The sequence below is a fragment of the Megascapheus bottae genome, chromosome 3, assembly GCF_031878675.1.
Source record: "Megascapheus bottae isolate mThoBot1 chromosome 3, mThoBot2.hap1, whole genome shotgun sequence".
Taxonomy (NCBI): Eukaryota; Metazoa; Chordata; class Mammalia; order Rodentia; family Geomyidae; genus Megascapheus; species Megascapheus bottae.
This window is the reverse complement of record NC_143511.1, coordinates 36805259-36828438: the sequence shown is the minus strand read 5'-3', so window position 1 is coordinate 36828438 and position 23180 is coordinate 36805259. Positions and strand designations below refer to the sequence as shown.

The window sequence follows — 23180 nt, the reverse complement described above, 5'->3', positions numbered from 1 at the left end:
GACAGGCAGAATAAAAGCTGCAGCTACAGCCATATCAGCAGTATTTAACAGCACAAGGTTGTCATCGCAGTCTGTAGGAAGATCACGCCTCACACGTCTCTTATTCTGATGGATCAAGTTACTAAGTAAAAGAGGTACTATTCTCCCAACATAACAGAGTCCTGAATAATCTCTCTTTAGGGCACGGTATGCTTTTCCTTCACAGAAGAAAGACCAACCAATGCCAAGTCGTTTTCCTTTAGGTAAACTGTCTTGTTACAGATGAGCAGTCGCTAAGGTCATGCACACAGTTAAAACACAAGCACTCGTGGTGGACTATAAACTCAAGATCTAAAGTTACTTCATTTTCTAAGATCTCTTCTTCTTGCTGACTAATTTCATCTTGGGTTATATTTTTGTACCCATTTAGACTAATAGCTAGTCCTACTAAATTCTGTGTGAGAATATTTTGCACAGAAGTGCCTTCCTTGACACAAAAGGAAGTCTTATTCATGGTATTAACAGCCAATTGAAGCCATAAGTTTGGAGAACTGGTCAATTCTGACTCAGGGGCCAAATGCACAGTGACATTTTTTCCTATAAGAACTTTATCTTGTGGGTAACCCTTCTGTATTTTGGAACAATTATATTTTCCTTCATCACTGGGAGAAGCCACGCGTTTAACTATACCAAACTGGACATTATCTGTCTTAGACTGATCAGAGGTGTTTATCCAGGGTCCCCCAAGCTCTTTTTGACTAAATATTTGAACTCCATCTTTATACCAATGGACAGGTCCCATTTCTGAGTTGTTACATATCACAGTACAATTTAAGTACAAAGGTCTATCCAGCATAGGGACCCCCCAAACGGAGGCTTGTATTGAACAAGAGGCACTGGCAGTGTGGATAAGAGCCATCATCATTACAAACAAAGCGATTGTATTAATCTTTTGTCCATTTTCCTCTAAGTGTCTCTCAGCTTCTTGAGAAAGCCTGTTCACTTGTCCCCAGGTGGAATGGCCACAGAGCTGGTTCTTGCAGTTCTCCCCAGGCTTTTTGGTATCCTCATCTTCTTGAATGTTTGATCCAGGTGCTCCTCGGTGTTGGGTGATTTTCTCTTCATCTCTGGGTTTTCATTTTCAGGCTGGCAGCCAGATGTCTGCAGAACCTGTGGACACACGAGCATAACCATGACCCCATACTTTGACAGTCCCAGGTTTCCTGTCATTATCAGTGTCATCCTTCCACTATACAGATTGACATGAGAACTGACATTTTCTCAGATCCTTCCGATGTTTATCTGCTGCTGAAGTATTGGATGGAAAATTTAAATGTTCAGTATTAAGGGTATATAATGCCCTTTGGGGGCCTTTTGCCAGATATCTCTGGTGTTTAAACCTCTGGAACTGATTCTAGGGAAAATGAGGACTGGCTAATAGGAGCACAGGTAGAGTAGGCTGCAATAATAGATTAGCCTGATTACAAGTTAAATGATATTTGGTCTTTAAAGCACAGGCATACATTGAATTGTGCTCCTCTGTAGCTTGAATGAGTAAAGGACAAATTAACCTATCAACAAAATCAGGTTATGTCTGTGGCCGGTAGGTTAGCATTATAAGCCGAGGAGCCCATGTCATGGTAGGACTTAATATCATAGTTCGGAGTTGTTCAGCCACCTGCAGTCACAACCCTTGTCCAGTTAGCTGATCTGCCTCAGTTTTTATGAAAGGCTGGGTATGTTGGTTTTTTAGGCCTTGGCTATGAGCTTCTTCACTCCACCATATTTTTAAATTATAGATATTGATTGGATTCTAGACAGATTTTGACCAAGTTTTCCCAGTTTTGGGGAATTAGATGCTCATTCTCTGCTAGTCCCCTGAGAATGCCCATAGTGTAAGTAGAGGTGGCTCCATGGGTGCTTATGGCCTGTTTAAACTCTCACAGGTTCTTATAAGATAGTGCATCATACACGATATGGAACCAGCCTTCCTGGCAATGCCACACTCCCCTGGGTTAGTTGTTTGTAATCTAATCGGCACCACCAAAGGCGTAGAAACAAAAGCTTCCAATTCCCCTTGCAGTTGAGCCCACCAGATTCAGTGAGAAACAAGGAACCTGCTTGGCCTACGACAGTTGGGCAGATGGCAGCGCTGGAGGGCGCTGAGGGGTCTCTCATCACTAGAGTGGCAGGAGGAAGATTTTTTTTTCTCATTATCCTCCAAGGGTTCACATTTCCCAGGTTCCTTGTTATCAGATCTAGAGCCTTCTGTCACATTTTCCTGCCCTTTTCCCCAAGGCTCAGAGGTTTTAAATCACATCTTTTTGCTCTTTGCCACAAGACTCACAGTTCCTGGTCACATCTCCCTGCTCTTTTTCACAAGATTCAGAGCTTTTAGCTACATCTTTTTTGGTTGCACAGGAGCCTCCTGCACAGGCCCATACTCTGTGGGCTGAGGAACCTGAAAAGACTCCAACTCCGTTGTACTTAAATTGCCTGAAAACTAAACTTTGAATGGGATTTTCCTCCAGAGGCTTTGGGCCATACAAAATGATCATACAATCTCCCTCTGCCTCTGCACACACAGCCAGCACTCCTTGCGGAGGCAGCAGATGACCGACCATGCTTTCCTACGTTCCAGGTCAATTTCTCAATTTCTCCATATCCCTTTTCTTTAATTTCATCCCTGACTTTGTCAACAACATGCTCAAGATAGCCGGTCCTTTTGCTCTGCGTTAACCCCATTGGTTACCCTGGCCGTCCTGAAGCGTGTCCTGGCGTGGGTTCCTGGACCATGAACTCTTCAGTGTTCCGAGGCTGACCTCCCAAGTCCTTCGGTTCCCCTTTTCTTCACCTCTCCTCGAGCCCAACAGATGTTGCAAACTGCCACGGCTGCCTTTTCCCATCTTGACTAGGTGCAACACAGGGATGGAAACTGGACCATGGAATTGGTTTTCAGGGCACCGGGGGGCCTGTGCCTCTTGCCAGCAACAGACTGCCCAAGGTCCCACTAACAAGGTATTTATTGAGTATCAGACAGGGAGTCATGCAGGAGGTAAAGTAGCAATCTCTTTGAAGTTACAGATAAAGGCAAGTCAAACAATCTCAGGATGAGTGATGTCCTTATCTTAGGAGGTAGAGGTAAACAGAAAACAACCACATTTATTATTTTTTTGTCAGTCCTGGGGCTTCACTGCACCTAAATCTGAATCATCTTGAGCTTTAAATCAAAGAGTGATTTATAAGCAATGAGAGTGAGAGAGAGAGGGAGATAGGAGAGAGAGAGAGAGTTTTATAAAGGCAGAGAGGTTTGGAAATCCTTTTTACAGAGCAAAGTGCAGGGGGATGAAGATTCTGAGCTATGCACGGCCATGAGTTGCAGTGACAGCAAACTGTAGGCCAAATAGGCAAGACAAAATACCTTCTTGTCTTTCTGTGTTTTCTGGGAAGCCTGGCAGGTATCCGCTCAGTTTGGAAGGTCCAGAGAATAAGGCAGACAGACTTTAGAAGCCATGTGACTTGCCACCCCTGAAGCCATGGGTGAGGCCGTTGTGTGTCCTGAGTAACATGCAGCTGGGATGGCCTCATTGCAGCTGACTCTGGAAATAGACGTATACACCTGGTATCTTGTCTTGATGGCTCATGTATGGGCACGTCAGAGCACTGTGGGGCAGGCACATTGGCCAGGAATAAGGGGGAAGAGAGAAGGTCCAGAAACAAACCAGAAAGGTTAGAATCTGCCTTAGAGCCCAGAGAGAAGATGGAAACATCAAGGTTTAAAAGTTGCCTAAGCGTCCCATGATCGGGAAAATGCCATTACTGAACGTCCAAGGCAGCTCTAAGTCACAACTTGTGTACTTTAGGCACTGGAGAGTGTAGGAAGAGGAGAGCTCAGTGGATTGGCATTCCTCAGCTAGTCAAAGGGATCAAGAGTTAAGGACAGGAGGATGTGGCACAACTGGGAGGGGTAGGTATATGAGAACAGCATGGCAGGACAATATCTTCCTAATGGAGACCCTGCAGGAGGAAGGCACATTCAAATCCAGCGCTGCAAGGAGTTCCCTTTAGTAATGTCCACTGATTGTCTCAGCTACTCTGGAAATTAGGGAAGAAGAATTTTTTGAACACATGAGTCCATGGACAGGCTGGGCAGCATAAGGATACCCTCTACCCTCAAAAGGTGAAACTACATTGGCAAGATAAAAGAAGGGCCAAAGACTGGGTTTGTCTCCTTTCCCTCTATCTAACATCATGTCTGTTCTCAGAACTTGCAATGGGCATGAGTCCTCTGTGTTTCTAAGCCTACTTCCTGGGCTTCCACAATGATGGGAATGAACAGGGTGCTAAAGGAAACCTTTCCCTCATGGTTGGGTTGGGCTAGTCTAAGAGACTGAAGAAACTAGCAACCTAAACATTTGCCCGTAGTCTGGATTCTGGCCGTTTTCCAGTGCTCCCTGGGTTAGAATAGATTGAGGGGCAGAGTGCTCAAGATGCTGTGACAGAGTACCAGTAAGTACTGGCAGAAATATGTTTTCCTTAGGTCTCTTTGCAAAGAATTATAAGAGAAAGGAGATTGATTTGCATGACCATTGCTGGCTTAGTGTAGTTTGGATTTTTGGGCTGGTGCCCTGGTCCAAGATGTCCTACTGCTGCTACTGCTGAATTATCTGCTGTCCTTCCCTTCTCAAGCCCCAAGAGTCCAGAGTATCTCAGTGTCTCCCACCTCTGCCATTTCCATGACCATCTTCTACCTCAAGGAACCATTTACTGGGGGCTCAGGTTCATCTTTCCCGATCTGTGTTTCTAACAGGCTTGGCATCATGGCCTAAGGCCAGTGGTAATAGGTTCCAGCTATAGTAGGTTTGCTGTGTGCTGAGGCAGTAGCTTCTCTCCTCCATGGACACATTCAGCTTGAGTGAGACCCACCCTAGAATTGTGGGGGAGGGTGTAGGATGCCTGATCCTGAAGGATGAGCCTCAGTTCCTACAGTCCCTGTCTGTGGAGGGGGATCTGACTCTTCACTCAGGCAGGGAAGGGTTAATATAAGGACAAGCTCAAGGATGATGACTTCTCAAGAGACCATCTGACACTGCCCCAGGTAAGCTAGAAGCATGCTCTTTCCCTTCCAGGAGACCACCTGACATGCTCTTTCTCCCTGACACTGCCCTAAGGTGAGCCAGAACCATGCTCCTTCCGCAGTCATGAGGGCCTCTGGGGCTGAGTTATCTCTTCTTAACCCATGGGCCACTCATCAGACTCATGCCTAGTTACTGCCTGGAGTCTTGCCTAATGTACATTCTACTCTCAGGAAGATGGTGATACGGGTGTTATGAGCTCCTATTCAGTCATAGGCAGGAATCTGGGACTCCCCAGAGGGTGTAGAAAGGGTCTGAGGTGTACCCCTGCTATCCTGCAGTGTGGTGCTGAACAGGCTCCTGAAGAATCATAAGACAACAGAACTGGGCATTGGCAGCCTTGCTAGTGTAAGGGGCCTCTAGCTGGGCCAGACGGTCTTGCCTTTTGGAGATGTCTCCTCCAAACAAGGCTACCTACCACCTGTGCGGAGGTGCTGTAAGATCTGATGGTCACGTAGGGCCTTCTAGGTTCTCATGAAGATGGAATATGAGCAGGACATTGGGACAGCTTCTCTTGGGTGCCTGTACCTGCTGTTTTTGTATCCTGGGAATGCACGTGTCTCTGGTTGTGTTATCTGTGTCTCTGGGCACACCTGGGAAAACCTCCTAGAAATCATGGCAGTCTATCTCTAGTTCTGCTTCCCCACACTGAGCTCCCAGTGCTTGGCCCGCATCAGGACTGGGATAAACCTGAGCATGACATGAGTTCTGAGCTCCCGCTCAGAAGTCCTAGTGTCTGCCTTGTTGCTCTTGTTCCCTTCCATTCAGTGAACTCTGATGGTTGTATTTATTTTTTGCTTTATTTGAAGTTCACCCTACACAAGTAAGTAATCTAGATGTCAAATATAAACCAAACTAATATTGGAGCAGGCCTTTTCTATTGACAGTCTTACAATGTTCCCCACTCTGGCTTTGAACTCCTAGACTCCACTCCTCCTTCCATCTTCAGAGTCAGTGGGACCACAGACAAATGCCTCCATAATGGCTTGGAGATAGCCTTCTCCCCTGATACTCTCTGGGAAAGAATGAGCAATCGTATTGATAACAAGTACTGGCTCTCCCTCATTCCTGAATATTTTATAGCTAAACCCATGAAGTAACCACAAAGCACAGGTGTCTGTGTGGTCAAAAGCCGTCGGGTGGGATATCGGCAGCAGCTCCATGAAGTGACTGGAAGTGCTCAGGGCCAGGAGCGGTAACATGAAGTTGGGTTTTCTTAGGCCCCAATGCAATCTCTTCCTGTTGCTCATCAGTTTCTTTGAAGGAAAAGTCATTTAGAATAGGTAAAATTATCATTTGGAAGAGGTTTTTTTTTTTTATAGTACCAAAGTCTGTTCTTAAGTCTGTGCTTGTTAGGCAGGCACTCTGACACTTGAGCCATGCACCTACCCCATTTTCCTTTACTCACCAGACAGGACCTCACATTTTTGGTGGTCTATGCCAGGATATCCCACTTACATGTCATCTGTACCTGTGGTAACAAGCACACACTTGCAGTTCATCTGAGATTTCCGCAGGTTGATAAGGTATAGTTCTCCTAATCTAGGCCTGTCAAGTAGGTAGGATTACCGGCATCCCTATGAGAGGTGTTTCTTAAGTGCTTGCTCTTGAAAGGGTTAGGTGCTCCATTTGAACTCTTAGTCAATGAGATTTATCTTAGCAAGCCCATGGTGGTAAATCTTAACATTTTCACATGTGGGCATGTTGGGACACGAACTCAATTATAGAAAGACACTGAGCTGGACCTTGGCTAGAGCTGGCACATGTGAACTGAGTGTGTGGACCCCTGGGTTGTGGTCTAATGAATTACTTCAATGTGGAGAAGAGCTTAGCAGAGTGGAGCAGCTCAGGACAGCAGGTAGACAAGGTGCAGTCCCAAGAGCGTAAAGGACTTTGGAAGTGGACTCGAGCTCACACTAGGGTTTGAGGGTGTAGATCTTGTTAGGCTGAGGGAAGGTTGGACATGTGCCTTTGTGGAAATTGTGCTGTGGATTCAAGGCCATTGCTCCTACTCTGTGAGACACCTGGTGGCCAGACCATTGGAAGAGAGAAGGAGGGTGGCTGATATTATTGAAAAAATAAAATTGATTCTGCAGACAATACTGGGACATGGGCTTCCAATTCCAAGTCTAGTAACTGAGTGAAAGTAGCTTTTGGTCCCTCCTTGTAGAGTTTTGTCCACTTGTTTACTTCCTTGGGCTGAGGATGTAAACCAGGTAGAGCCCAGCAGGCTCCTTCTGCAGCCAGCATCAGTTTCTTCCTTTCTTGGTGAGCCATGAGTCTCTGCTGGTTTCTTCCTCTGCCTAGGAAAGTGTTGCCTATTTGTCTTGACTCTAGGCGGCAGGCCTAGGCAGCATCGTGACAAATGGTCTCCTGCTGCGCACCGAGATGCTTTGAACTGCCTGTATGATATGCTCTTCAGTCCTCCCTGCAGGGAGGTGTGTGAGGTGAGTCATGTGAGAGGGACACCACTCTTTAGCATTTTGATGGAGAGATGCTCCTTATGGAAAGGAAGGCACATTTTCTTTCCTACCTGAACAAACACAACCAGGTCAGTGAGTACAATGTGCAGACTTCCAAATCCTGTAAACACTTGTATTCTTTTTTCCATATATTTTTATTGTAAGTAATAGAAGGGTTACATTATATTCACCAGAGAGAAGGTGTGTTACTTCACAAACATTGATACCCTTTCTCATGTCATGGTCCCCATTTCCCTCCCCCCACCCTCACCCCTCATCTTGTTCCCCTCCCTTCCCTATCCTATTTCAAACAACCAAATACACATATATACACTGTATCAGTTAACAAGGTGAAATACTGTAACAATATGAGATAACCAAGGGACAGCAAAAGAGATGAGAGATAACATAGTACATTAAGAACAACAATCACTCATGATATGGCTTTTAAAACACTTGTATCTTTACAGTGTGGTGCCCAGTCTCAAGCTTTATCTTCTTATCATTGCTGTGTCAGTTTTGGCCTCTGGAATAGCACCATTTAAAGAGGGTTCTCTTCAACAGGATATGTGGCCATAGTCTGTTGGGGACCGACTGTGGGGTCAGTGACCGAGACTGTGGGGTCAGTGACCTTGGACCCGCACAATTGAGTACACAAGGAAGTAAGCTCTTATCATGATTTTGGGCTGTGTCCATAGCTTCTCATTTAACCTGTTTGGGACTTGATAGCTTCTCATTCAACCTATTTGAGACTTGATACTGTTTGTAGGAATGTAGCCCCTGGCAGTTCCCTAGTTTAAAGAAGTGTATTTAAGGTCAGAACTGGAAATAAACTGGGCTACGGTCTTGGGCTACAGGCTTCTTAAGCTGTGGCTCCTGATTTGGGCTGTCGCCCTCCTGAACCCCATCTGTTTGTCTCTCTTCTATTTTTTCCTAGTCCTTGCCCCCTATTTCAGGAATCCCAATCTGCGAACCCTGGTTTGCTGCCGGCTGGCCTCGGCAATAGTCCATGCAATGTACTAGCTTTCTGAGTGAGCATTGAGGTCAATAAGTGCCAGGCCTTGTCCTGAGTAAGAGGGGAGGCAGTCAGGCCATCCGTCCAGCTGTAGATGAAGTCTAGCTGATCTTAGTATAAGAAATGTTCTAGATCTAGTTTGAGACCTTTTGGGGAAAATATCTCTGCTTTGTTTATAGGTCATTGCTATCCCACTCTTGACATTTTGTATACATTCCTGGTGTCCTGAAGGTATCAGCAAGGGCTAGATGACCCTGATCGTGGTGGAGGACTATGTAGGTGAATGTGCATTGGTATCTAGTGACCATGACTCACCAGCTCCCTTTTCTCAGCTTCACACTTTTCTTAACCAATTGGAAGGAGAAGATAGGAGCTGAGTATAGGAGGAGCCTCATCCATGGTAGCACTTCCGGCTTGGAGAAGCCACACTACTTATTCAGACCACAGGCTCTGAATTCATCCTACAGAGTTCCAAGTCAGGTACCGTCGCCGAGGAAGCAGAGTTGCCAGGACTGGTAAGTGATGCAGGAAGACAAGTATTTGCTGAGTATGAGATTGGGGTTCCTGTGGTTACAGTATTAGGGGGCTTGGAGTGGCTCTGTTTCCTATGGAGATGTTAACACAGCTTGGCCCTCTTTGTTACCTCAGGTTCACACAGGTGTTTATGATAGAGCTCTCTGCCAGGACCAAGACCTTCTTTCTTCCCACCTTCTTTAGCACCCGCAACAGTGCAGGGTCAGACAGACTCCTGAGCTCCACAAATTTGTGATGTTATGATCTTAATTTGTCTTCCATATTTATGACTCCCTGGTGTGGGAGTCAAGAAGAATGACTATCCCCATAGTCTGCAGCGAGGATGGGGTGGGTAACAAGATCAGATAAGATGACTCATTACACTTCACCAACCTTAAATTCAGTGTTGAGTTTGCCACCACAGTGTTCCAGAGAGTCATTCAAGTATTTGGAAACTAGAAATGGGTAGGAAATCTGTCTGCTAACATGGCAGTGATTGCAGAGAAATTTCATCAAGAGTAAAGGGAACCCTGGTGTTCTCAGTTGGAAAAGACCTAGGCCTTCCAGGGAGATATATAGCCCCAGCACAGCTCCATCAGTCCCAGGCAGGTGGAAGATTGTATTGTTTCATTTTTATAATTCCTTCATGTTGCTACTAATGAGATATGGGTCATTTTGCTTTGTATATGAAGAAGTACAAGAAGTATGCTCTAGAGCAGACTTCTGAGAAGTCCCAGTTTCTCAAGAGGCTGAGGTTGAAAGATTTCCTAAGGCAGCAAGCTCGAGGATAGCTTGAGCACTAGCATAAGTTTTGAATAAGGATCCATGTTCAAGCTGCTTACTTGATAATGAGGATCAATGTGCAGTTCCTGGGGGTTCTGCAGGCTGAGGACTGAATCCATGTGTGTGGCCTGAGAATAGTGTCACTGTTCTGCATAAAACGCTTTGATCAGTAGCCTGGTATGGGAGGAAGTGGCTATGGGGTTCAAAAGAATTCTGTGACTATGACCCAGGAACTACTTTATTCCCTCGCCATGACAAGAGAAGAGTCTCAAGTAGTGGACACATTTGTGAGCTTGTCCAATAGGGCTCAGGACCCACAATGTCTTAGAGAAAGGTTTTACCTCCCTCTGTCTCCTGCTTTGGTCCTTGGTTTTGTATTGTGTCTGGTGTAGGGCTGTTGTGTCCTCTCGTGGGACTTGGGCTGTGTCATTGGGAGACCCTGTGCAGGCTAACTCCAGGTTGCCCTCTTCTCCTGTGAAGAGTCATGTGTAACAGCCAGGCCACTTTCTGGCAGTAGTTGAAAGAGGGTTGGGACAGCAGCAGAAAGTGGAAGATAATGATCAGCCCACTCTTCACAGAAAACATGGGCTGGCCCCAGACTTAGAACATTCTAGTGCCTGGAGGAAACAGGGATTCAGGAAGTTCCTAACTTCGGGGCTCTAATCACTGTGATTGCATCAGGATGGACATAGAACAGCCTCTTGTCAATGTGGACATGAAAGGTATGGTCAGTCCTGTGTCCCCACACCAAGCCATTCCCACCCTTCCTGCCCAATCCCAGCCCTCTGCAGTTCCACTGAGATGCATACAAATGCTCAGTGCCGGTGATGTGGTAGCTTTGGGAAATCAGAGCTGAACACTGTGGTAAGCCTGAAGGTCAGCTGGTCTACCTGGATAAGGTATGTTCCCCATGGAAGGTCGTCTCTCTTGTATGGCAAGATCTTGTGAATGTATGAATATACCATATCTATAATTTGTATCTGTGGGGCACCTGCATGTGTACTTATTCTTATGGGTTGTATGCCTGCGTATGTGCACTTCATCTTTTTTCTATGAAATATAAATATATTTTATTGAGTTGAAAGCGAAGAATTTACTGTATAATGCCTTAGTTTCACATAAAAATTAGCATAAAGGTGGCATATGGAGGGGTTACAGTTACAGAAGTCAGAGAATGAGTATATTTCCTTTTGAGAAGTGTCATCTCTTCCCTGGTTTTCTTCCAGTTTTTCCCTCCCCTCCAAGTTGTATGGTTCATTTTAAAGATAATGTCTAGTGAGTATCACTGCTGCGTTTGTTTACCTTTTATCCACCATTTCTCTGCTCTCCCTTAGCCTCCCCCAAACAGATAAATTAGCATACAAGATAAAAGGTAGAGAAATAAAAAAAGTGACAAAGGAAATAAAAAAGAAAAAGAGAAAAAAGCAAAATGACAAAATAACAAAAATGATTTTATATGGTCATATGCACATAGCGATTGAGCCTTTGTGATCCTCTCCTAAGAATATCTTCCTCTGACCTCTGTGTGAATGTTTAGCATCCTGTATAATTTTTCATTTTCAAGATGCACTTTATCTTTCCAGCTCTCTAGTTTCTCTGGCCATTTCCCTTTGATGGCCATTATAGAACATAGAAAACCTACATCTTTGGTGAAATAAACTCTAGCTCTGTGTCCTTCCTGTGTGTCTAGTTATACATTACCCACTGAAGCTAGGTAGGAAGGAAGCCAGTGAAGAACATCCAGTCTGCCTACATCCCTACAGCCTCAATTATGCCTACTACCATGTCTGACACAGTATAGACTGGCAAAGTGGAGGTGGGAGAAGGTCCTGGAATCCCATGGCTCCAGCATTGTCCTGTGCCTTTGTGCAACTGCCCTCCAAGTGCTCTATCCAATAACTTCTGTTCCTCAGCAGGTGGACTTGGGCAGAAGAGGTGGCAGAGGGGAGATGAGGGATCACAGAGAAGCAAGAGCTGCATGTGGCTGCACAGTCTGATGGGTAATCTTGCTTTTCCCCTCTTCCAATGATGTGTCTGCAGGCTGCAACGAAGCACCAGTGGATTTTGACACCCAGAAGGTGAGAGTGGCCACTTCTCAGGTCTCCAGGAAGTAGATGTGGGTTCCTGGGAACTTTGCTGCTCAGTAGCTCTGAACAAAGCTGTGGTCCTACAGCTGTGAGCATCATCTCATCAGAAGCAGCACCTGCTTTCTACCCTGTGAGGATGCATGGCCTCAGTGGGGAGCTTGTCACAGCCCTGGTGGTGATGTTTGGGACAGTGATGTCATATGGACCAATGGCACGGATCAACTGGAATCTTGAAGGTGAGGGGTAGGACTATGTAGACATGGGTGGTGCTAGCTGGGATGCTGGGGTGGATGGCTGAGTAGCCAGCACTTGACCTGCTGGGTACTCACTATGGTCTTTGTGTGATCATGTGATCCATAGAGTGCTTTGGTGATTGGAACTGTAGTACATAGAGCTTGCTCGGGATTTGGGGAGCCCTAAAAGGAAGCCTTCTACTTAGAACTGAAATGATGTCTCTCACAGGCCAGTGCCTGCTCCAAATACCTGGAGAGACAAGAGAGGCAAGGACAGCTCCTCAACAGGCACAAAGCTTGAATATTGACTGTGATGTCTATATCCTGCTCATTGGTCCCAGCTGTGATTGTTTCCTGTCCCAGGGCCTGTTTTGGTCCCCTCCATCCTCTGGCTCAGAGGATGGAGAACATCCATACTGAATGCTGAATAATTGGCTGCTTCCACACAGGGAGCAGAGAGTCTTAGCCATGTCTGGGCTGATACTTTTGAGAGCTGGCACTTGTGTCTGGAGTGCACTTTCTTCTGCACTAAAAACTTAGAGCAGGGAGCCTTGTGTTTTTTCCTATTCTGTGTTGTTTTCAATTGTCATAATTTATTTTTCATGTGCTGGGAAATATGAAGGGTGCTGGGGATTTCAAACAAATATTGTTTGTGCTCTCTAGGGATTAATAAGAAAAATCATATGATAAGTGATAGAGCTGCAGTGAGATAACAGCTATTAAAATTTGTCACATTTTTGGCAAACAGATATTGGAGATTGGGATTCCAACCTCAAATGAACACGATGCAGGTCATAAACAGCTGTCCTGGCAGAGGAGATGGCATAGGGCAGAAGTAATGTGCTATAAGGAATTGGAGACAGTTCCTGAAGCCTTGTTTCTAACCATGTAGACACTGTGTTACAAATATGTGGAAGACAATCTAGAATTGACTGATACAAGGACAGAAAGATTGAGCAACTCTTTACTAGAGCATAAACTCAGGGCCTTGCACTCTTACTTGCCTTTGTCCACTCGAGGGTGGCATTCTACCACTTGAGCCACACCTTCACTTCTGGATTTTTGCTGATTTCTTACTCAGGGACTATTTTTTGCTAGCTTTTAACTGGCATTTTCAGATCTCATCCTCCTGAGTACCTAGGATTACATGCGTGAACCAGTACCTCACTAAGCAACTTCTTTTTTTGGTTTTAATTATCTGTAATTGCATAGAGGGCTTGCAATTCAACATGTGAGTTTATGAGTACCATATTTAGTGCATTCTCTCCATACTCATGTATTTCAACCTCCCTCAAACCCTTCCCTCATGGTAGCATCTCTTAAGGCATTTCTTAGGTGTAAACAACTTCTTTTAAAATATTGCTAAGCTGGGTATGGTGGTACACACCTGTAATAAGCTTTCAGGAAGTTGAGGTAAGATGTTTAGGCTAGATTGAGTCATGTACAATCACACTGAGCTACGGGTATGGATATAGTTATTTCAGAATTGAGACCTTATCTTAATTTTTTTTTTAGAAAAATTGTGAATCCGTATGTTTTTTTTCCCTAGACCTAATCTGTAGATAATTAAAGACACATAGATGAAGAGAGAAATGTCAGGCGAAGATATCTGGCCTGTGATTCCCTTGAGGAGCCACTGAATTGGGAGCTTGGAACTTTGTAAGAAAAATAACAAAGGTACACAAATTAATGTTACACACACGCACATACTGCAGAGATCAGCTACAGGCTGACTATTGACAGACAGGTGATAGCCACATTGCAAGCTGGAGTCTTTCCAGTTTCCTCTGTGAAAGCAACATATATGAACACAGCCTTCCATCACGGTCACTGCATGGACTGTCCAGACTCAACATGTCTGGACTCTGGCTTTTCTTCCTGCCTCTGATCACTTCTCCTTCCCTTACACAGAGGTAGATCTGATGGAGTTTCATGAACCAGACATCTTCAATTATTCACTCTTGCTGCTCAGTGAAGACCAGAATACACTGTATGTGGGCGCCCGGGAGGCTGTCTTTGCACTGAATGCCCTCAACATCTCTCAGAAACAGAATGAGGTGAGCCCTAAGCCCCGTTCCCCCAACTCTGTCCAGTGCTACTGCAGCAGGAGGCCTTTCCCATCCTCAGAACACCTTTCCTCTTCTGTCATCTTACAACACAGTCTTAGGGTATCCACCAAAAGTCATCAGGCTCCCTCCATTTCATCTTTTTATCTTTATGGATGAATTTTCACCATGCCCATGAGCAATGACTGCTTTGCTCAGTCCTCTACTTGTGTAGCATCCACATACCAGACTCCATTCCTATCTGACACACTTCTTGCCACTGATGATATTGAGACAAATTCCAGTCCTGCATTCGCCTGAGCAGTTCTTAAAATACTTCTATTATCTGGAAGTAGTTGAACAAAGGGTTTTCAATTCAACATGTCAATTTATGAGTGCAAAGCATGATGATCCATGTCTCTCCTCAGCACTACCCTCCATTAACAGGAAGCTCACCCAGCCAGGCACTGAACATGCCTAGAAGAAGAATACCTGATTCCATTTTCAATGTGTCTTTTGAGTACTGTGTCTGTATTTGCTCACTATTTGTCCCCTTCCCTCCAGTCCTTCAGATGAATAAAAACTATTTCAGCGTCCTGATATCCATTTTGTTAAGCTGTAACTATTCATTTGGTTAAATTTTGACTATGATAAACAGTATGCAAGACACATAGTTGTGTATCTTTTTATTTATTTATACGTTTTACCTTTTAGTTGTACAAAGGAGGTGCCTTCTAACGAAGCAGTTTATGAATACAATGCATCTTGATCCAAGCCACCCTTTTCAACATCCTCACCCGTTGCTCCCAACCTAGCTCTTCTTTTACATTTCTTACTTTTGTAGTATCTAGATTGCATTCTTGACCGATTCACCCTTCTCTTCATTCATTACTTTATAGCATCTTGACTTGTTTTGAAAAATTCCCCAGAAGGATATGACTGAATCATAGCATAGTTCTATTTTTATTTTTATTTTTTTGAGGAATCTCCAAACTGACTTCCATAGTGGTTACACTCATTAACATCCTTACCAACATTTATTGTTGTTTGTGTTCTTGATGATGGCCCTTCTTATTGAGGATGGAATCTCAGAGTGATGGTTTTTTTTTCTTTCAAAAATAATTTTTATTTAGTACAAGGGGGTTTCAATTCAACATGCCATTTTATGAGTACAATGTGTTTGTATCCATTTCTCAGTGTGGTTTTGAATTGCATTTCCCTTTTGGCCAGAGATGTTGGACATTTCTTCATTGTGTTTATTGACTTACCGTTTTTGAACTTTTAAGACATTTATCTTTAGCTATTTTCACTTTGAAAATGTCTGTTTTTAGCTCCATTTATTAATTAGGTGATTGATTGCTCGAGGGTTTAATTTTTTTTTTTTGCCAGTCCTGGGCTTGAGCTCACGGCCTGAGCACTGACCTTGGACTTTCTCAAGGCTAGAGCTCTACCACTTGAGCCTCAGCACCACTTCTGGCTTTTTTCTATGTATGTGGTACCGAGGAATTGAACCCGGGTCTTTGTGCATGCTAGGCAAGCACTAGGCCAAACTCCCGGCCCCATCGAGGGTTTACTTTTTGAGCTCCTTGTTTAGTCTGGTTATTAGGCTTCAAATACTTAAGTTTCTGCTATTCTTTCACAGTGAACCAGAGGCTGCTGTTCTCAGAATGTTCAGGTGGGCTTTCCAGCCCTCTTTCCAAATCTGAGTTGCTTGTTTGTTTTGCCCCAGTTCAGAAACTTCTGGAATCTGAATTCTCTTGTGCGATTTTTAAGCTGGGCATTTTTATCACATTTTTAATTTATTACTCATTCTTTCTAACAGGTGTACTGGAGGGTCTCAAAAGGCAACCGAACAGAGTGCCTAAGAAAGGACCCATCAAAAGAGGTAAGTGCTTTTGCTGATTACAAAACCCCACATTCATGTCTTAGTTGTTTAATCCTATGAAGGCCGCATGTTCTGCATGCAGCTGGGTAGAGTGCATGGTTGAATGATCCCAAGGGCTTGTTCCTTCTGCTCCTGACTCTTCAGGGAGGAGGTTTGCTCTCAGAGTAGACACATATTTGGTAGGAATTTAAGAACTCTGCTCTACTTCATAGGAATTAGCTTTATGCTAATATCTGACTGTGGAAAATTGTTTCAAATGCCCATTGGCCCATCATGTAACATTTAAGGTTCCTGGTCCTCATCTGGGGTCATTGCCAAGATTTAGAGATTTTGAATAGAAGCCCATCCCACACCTCAATATAACGATTCGTGGAACCCCCAGGCAGACGTCTATGTTCCCAGATTGAGTGCTCAGTCAACCCTGATCATTGCTTGTATGACAGCTTAATTACAGCAAATTTCAAATTAGTATTGACTAATTGCAGAGCAGATTTTTTTTGGAACCCCAAAGGTTATCTTTTCAACTTTTGTTTTTCTGGTCCTGGGGCTTGGACTCTGGGCCTAGGCACTGTCCCTGAGCAACTTTTGCTCAAGCACTTTACCATGTAAGCCACAGCTCTATGTCTGGATTTTTCTGTGATTAATTCTAGATAAGAGTCTCACAGACTTTCCTGCCCTGGCTGGCTTCAGACCTCAACCCTCACAGCTCAGCCACCTGAATAGCAAAGATTACAGGCAGGAGCCACTAGCACCTGGCTTCTTTAACTTCCTTAGAAAAGTGCTAAACACTTTTTCTCATATATTAAACTTAGCTCTCCCTGAGGAAGGGAGAGTACAATGGGCAGTGATGAAATCTTATACACAGCAGGCTCTTTAGAGAGAAGTGAAGCAGCTACTCAAGACGCCCTCAGAGTGTGGAGGACAGAGTGATCGGCAGCCTCTCCTCATTCTGTGGAGTGGAGCTGATTATGAATTACACCCCACCGGTTTGAAAATGGTCACAGCCAAAAAGTCTTTCCTAATTTGAGGTAATTTTGGACTAGAGCAAATACGATCCAAGTACTATTCTCCCTGAAATAGTTTGTGTGCTCCTGAATGGCATCTTGGTTTTCCTACAGGGGCCTCTATGATGAAGAGCTGAGCAGAGCTGGTCTCAACCCAATTTCTCCTCTCCAGTGTTCTGGGCCCCTAACAATGCTGTTTCTAGCTTTGTGTACAGGAATGAAAGCTTGGGGTTCCCTGAGCAGCAGGGGTCTTCTGTGTAGGGTACATTATGACAGGTTTGGTCATCAAAGAAATGTTTGTGTATGTAATTAAGAGAATAAAATACATTTTTTCTACAGTTGTTTCTCTAGAACACTTTGGAGGTCAACTCGTTCATTTCTTGGGTTTCCAGATCTTTGTTGGGCATCAATTAGAGAATGCATTGAAATTGTGCCAGCTTAAAATCTAGGCAGAGTGGCTATGGTATCAGACCCTGCTCAATGAGAATGGGCAGGCCATCGTGTGAAGAACAAGTCAGAAAGAAAGGGAGGATCACAAAGAGTGGATTTTAGGTGAATACAGCTCATCTCCATAGCTGGCTATTAATAGTGTTTCTCTCCCCACAGGCAGAATGCTTCAACTTTATCCGGGTGCTGCAACCCCTCAGTGCTAACTCTCTCTAAGTGTGTGGAACCAATGCATTCAAGCCAAAGTGTGACCACCTAGTAAGTCCACACACTCTTTGTTATTAGTGGTGCTCACAGAAGTGTGGACAGGGTTTAAAGCAGAGTAAGCTAGGGGAAAACATAAAGCAAACTCCACCACAAAACCACTAGCATTGTCTCAAACCAGCAGCCTGAGGGCTGGGACAGCTCAAGACTCCTTTCTCTGGAAAGCCTCACCAAGTTGTAGAAGAGTAATGCAAGGCATGTGATACCTCTGAGCTTTCATGTCCTTAGCCAAGGGTATGACTTGAGACTGGGTCAGGGCAGAGAACGTCCTTGAAATTGTCAGAAGGGCATTCTAGAAAGTGAACTGCCAACAGGCACCCATGTGCTTTGACCCCAAAAGGCCTGGTTGCAGTGGGCTCTAATCAGTTGAAGAAAGAACTTGCTCCTTTGTGCACGGGTCCTTGGCCAGGGCATTGGTGGGGTTTGAGCTGTCCTCACTTGGTGTCAGCTTTCATGTGATCTTGTACACTTGAGTGCCCATCCTGGGAACATATGCTCTGAATGGGTTGAGCAGATCATTTACTGTCCTTCCTCCAGTCACATCCTTGACATCTTCTACATTTTGCTATGGGGGAGCCTTGCACCACTCACTTCAACATTCAGACAGCTGAGGATTCTTCTGAAAAACTACTGAACTGAAAAGCTGTTTGCTAGGATCCTTAATTATTGAAGAGTTAAATGTATGTATGTATGCATGTATGTCTGTATGTCTGTATGTAGTCTCTGTGTGTGTGTGTGTGTGTGTGTGTGTGTGTGTGTGTGTGTGTGTGTGTGTGTGAAGCACTGGGCACTGGTGGCTCATCCCTTTAATCCTAGCTGCTCAGAAGTCTAAGATTTGAGGACTGTTGAAGCCAGTTGAAGCCAGCTTCATCAGGAAAGTTCACAATAATCTTATTGCCAATTAACCACCAAAAGAAGAAGAAACAGAAGAAGAAGAAGAAGAAGAAGAAGAAGAAGAAGAAGAAGAAGAAGAAGAAGAAGAAGAAGAAGAAGAAGAAGAAGAAGAAGAAGAAAAAGAAGAAGAAGAAGAAGAAGAAGGAGGAGGAGGAGGAGGAGGAGAAGAAAAAGGAGAAGAAGAAGAAGAAGAGGAGGAGGAGGGAGGAGGAGGAGGAGAAAAAGAAAAAGAAGAGGAGGAGGAGGAGGCAGAGTGGAAGCAGAAGCAGCTAAAATGGAGTTGTGGCTTAAGTGGTAGAGTGCTAGCCATGAGCACAAAAGCTAAAGGACATACCTAGGCCCTGAATTCATGACTGGCACACACGCACAAAAGTTATTAACTTCAGATCAGATACTTAGTATGTAAGAGATCCCGGGTTTGGGCCCCAACCCTGCAAAATGGCAAAGGAAGCACAGTTTTGTGTGGAAGGTGAAGCCATGGCTGGGTAGAAACTACTGAAATGAAAAATGCTTGTGTAGTATGCAAGACATCTTGTGTTTAATCGCTAGCACTGTGAAACAGACAAATAGAACAAGTAAACAAATATCAATTCAACCTGGGGTGAAAAATGGCAAGAAAAAGTACGGATGGGCTCACTAGAAATTAACTTAGGTCAGTGAAACTGTTCATACCTACAATTCCAGAATTCAGGAAGCTGAGGCAGAAGGATCATGAGTTCAAGATCAGGCCTGTGCGACATGTTGAGACAAGAAAAATCAAAAGAGAAATTTACTTAGGAAACCAGGTACTTGCAGACACATCTATGGTGTGATCCACAGTATGAGTTTACCTGGTTGTTGGTGGCCTCTGACACTGGACTCTAAGTTGATATGGGATAGGACAGTGTTTCTCAGATAGAAAGACCTAAGCCCTGAAATAAAGAAGTTTTTTTGCTTAGGTGCAAAGCAAAGGAGTGATACCAGAAATATTTGTGCATCAGAGCATTTCAGGAATGAATATATCACCTATCATTTCTAGGTATTCTCTGCTCTTAATTACCTGTCACTTCAATTTGTCTCACTTTTCCAATATTTTGTACTTGGGTAGTTCCATTTTATTCTATGTACATCTTAGAGTTTCTTGTGTGTAGAAAGAGATTAGACCAAGGTTGAATTCTTGGGCTATGCTTTCTTTCACTGTGGCTTGGATTGGCTTGGAGTTTTAAGTACCTGGATCCATCTGGCATATGATTTTGTGAGTGAAAGAAAGGAAAGATTATGCTTCTCGCTTTTAGTTCCACTTTGTGCTCCTGATTGACTGGATAATGTCATTCTCCCTGTGTTTTTTGTAGTAATGTTCTGCACACAGCCTCTGGTCACTGGCTGAGCACGTCCTGTATTAGGTTCTCTCTGGCCTCCTAACAACCCTGAAGTTATCAGCATCTAGGTCTCCATTTTCCAGATGAGGAGACAGTGATCTTGAGTAGCTGAGTCAGGGCTTGAGGCACTGATGCATGCATGGGGCACCAGTGGCATACAGCACAGCAATGTGGTCCAGCATCCATTTCCTCCACTTTATTCGTCTTCCAGGAACAAGGAATCTGTAAAGTTAGACGGCACAAAGACACACTGTAAGAATGGAAAATCTGATTTTTATGAAGCTCTTTCTCTTTATTCCATCGTAGAACTTAGTATTCTTCAAGTTTCTGGGAATAAATGAGGATGGCAGAGGAAAGTGTCCTTACAGCCCTGCGTATAGCTCTACATCTGTTATGCTGGGTGAGCTCCCCTACTCAGTCTCCTTCACCCCTGAAGGTCATGGCTCCATGTTTCGTCCTGCATGGGAGTTTTGGCTTCCATATCTTCCTCCATTTTGTCTTCCCTGGCATACTGTTAACATCAGCTGTCTATGCAGAAGGTGGTATATTTCTCAGTACAGATTCTTTAAGAAGAGTATTGAATGCATTGTTGAAAGTGCTAGCCAGTCACGACCATAGTAGCACACAACTCTGGCTTTCTTTGGTACACAACTTATGTATGATCCTTTTTTTAAAATTTTAGTTTTTAATTTTTATTTTTTTGCTAGTCCTGGGCCTGAGCACTGTCTTTGGGCCTTCCTCAAGGCTAGAGCTCTACCACTTGAGCCATAGCACCACTTACGGCCTTTTCTATGTATGTGGTACCAAGGACTCGAACCTAGGCCTTCGTGCATGCTAGGCAAGCACTCCACCACTAGGCCAAACTCCTGGCTCCTGTATATTCCTTTGTGCAAGGAAAAAGAGATGTGGAGTTCCATGCTGTCTGCTGTGGTCTCAGACATCTTCAGTGAGCAGGCTGTGTACATTGTCTGCACAAAGGTTTATGCTCAACTTTTATTAGATCCATGTACAGTTTGTGGTTATGTGATATCCATCCTACATACACACGTTAGTCTTCACCTTCAAAGCAATATTCAGTTAACTACATCAGATGCTCAGTACATTCTTGCAAAAGAGGTTTAGGACGAGGCAATTCTATCTTCTTGCAGATTGATGCATGTATTCTAAGCATGTTTATAAAGTTAAGTTACTAAAGAGAAGATGTATTACATGCGTTTCACGTGAGAATGTTTTCAACTTAGAAATGTTTCCTCATATGCAACCTATGGTAAATTGAGGGGCATCTGTATTAGCAGATGTGGGAAGTTCTCACCTGTGTTATATTTTCTTATTGCCCTTTAACTTGTAAAATGCTCTCATTGTGGCTACTGACTTTAACCCCACCAAAGAAAAGACATAGATGTAGGCAGCTGCAGCAGCATTCAGAAATTGAGAAATGTCTCTTTTCTTGGAGGGGATGGCAGGATTTAATTCAGTTCTGAAATAATCATACTTAGTGCCACAGTAAAAGATCTGATCTGATTCCTTTCCTTCTCTCTTCTGCCTCTGTGCTGCTACAGATGGACAGATTTATGCAGGGACATCAACTGACTATTTTGGAGAACTGCAGGTCATCTCTCGATATTCTCACATACATCCTCTGCGGACAGAGTACGACACTAACTTGCTATATGGTAAGACACAATGAATCTAACATGGTGGCATGCACCAGGTCTATCCTTGTAGGGTACTGGGCTTTAGTCAGCCACTAAGCAGTGGGATATCTGGAACCGTTTGGTATCCCAAGTGTAGTGAGGGATTTGTTGACTCTTTGTCCATAGATTATTGTTTGAAGACCGTCCCCCCCCCCCACTTGAGAAGAGAGATTCTGTAAGCCTAACAATTGGATGGAAAATGTAAAACTAAGATTGCTCACTTTGGGAGTGTGGTGTCATTTCGAGGTGAAATGAAGGATGTAGTCTTTGTGTCATGCTTCCATATCCTGGTCAAGTAGAATCAGAGGGTGCCCTGATGTTCCTAGATAATACTCTGTGGATGTCTGACTTTGATGAGTGGGTGTTAGGAGGAGATTGACTGTGTTTTTGGTGGTGGTGGGGAGCACTGGCCAATAGGACTTTGGGTCCCTTCGAAGCCTCTTGGTCTCCAGGAAGAATTTAGTATGCAGGAACACTGCTCATCTCATAGAGAAGCACTTATTTTGGCGGCTGGGGTTAACTGGTTTGAGTCATTTTATGAAGCAGCATATGGTCTGTCTACCAGCTGAGATGTTCCAGTAGGTTTCTTTCATGACCCTGGGACATTGACTTGCAGGGCCACAGCCTAGAACACTTCTCTAAGGCTAAGAAGAATGAGGCAAGGCAGTCTTGGCACGGTCATCATTCCCAACACGAGCAAGCATTTGTTTGGAATATGGCACACACAAGCCAGATAGCATTGCAGGAAGGTCCCCAGCACCCAAGGCTACACTAACTGCCAATATGAGGATCAGGCACTCATACATCTCTGTATATAATGACAATCCCCTGTCACCTTTCTGCAGACCCTAACTTCGTCTTTGCTGATGTGATCCGAAAAGGCCCCGATGGTCCCGAGACTGATAATGACAAGGTCTACTTCTTCTTCACGGAAGTGCCTGTGGAGTATGACTTCTTTTTCAAGTTGAAGATCCCCCGGGTTGCAAGAGTGTGCAAGGTGAGTGCTGGGCTGCTAGTCTAGGCCTTCTTGTCCTGTGAAAGCAAACCTGGAAGCGTGTTTCCCTGATACCCAATCTCTTCCCGTTACTGCTGCCGCCATAGAAGGGCCTGGAAAATCCTTTTGTTGTCAGGAACCCTTCATCAGCATCTGTGGATACTAAGGGGAGGGTGGCACCTAGCCTGTAGCCCAGTAGCTTGTGATTCTTAAGCACCGTCCTCAGATCTCCCCACGCTAGAAGTCCAGTTTTGTTGCCTGTGCCTGCCAGATCCTGTAGGAATTACAATCTGATTGTCTGAAATTCCCAATCAACCTGAGAGTGAACCATGAACCAACAGCTAGAGGTGAAGAAGCCAGAACTACATTGAAATGTTTGTCAGGATCA

At 44.3% G+C, this 23180-nt stretch overlaps 1 protein-coding gene across 1 annotated transcript in view; it reads left to right on the top strand.

Annotated features, from left to right (window-relative positions):
- Positions 1-23180, top strand: part of LOC150065348 (semaphorin-4D-like) — a 60348-nt gene that overhangs the window by 11679 nt on the left and 25489 nt on the right. Inside the window, 7 exon segments of the mRNA XM_090329923.1 lie at positions 11928-12210; positions 14119-14264; positions 16075-16137; positions 17748-17846; positions 20411-20504; positions 21664-21777; positions 22644-22795. Of these exon segments, the coding sequence (XP_090186049.1) occupies positions 12111-12210; positions 14119-14264; positions 16075-16137; positions 17748-17846; positions 20411-20504; positions 21664-21777; positions 22644-22795 (768 nt within the window). The 5' untranslated portion in view covers positions 11928-12110.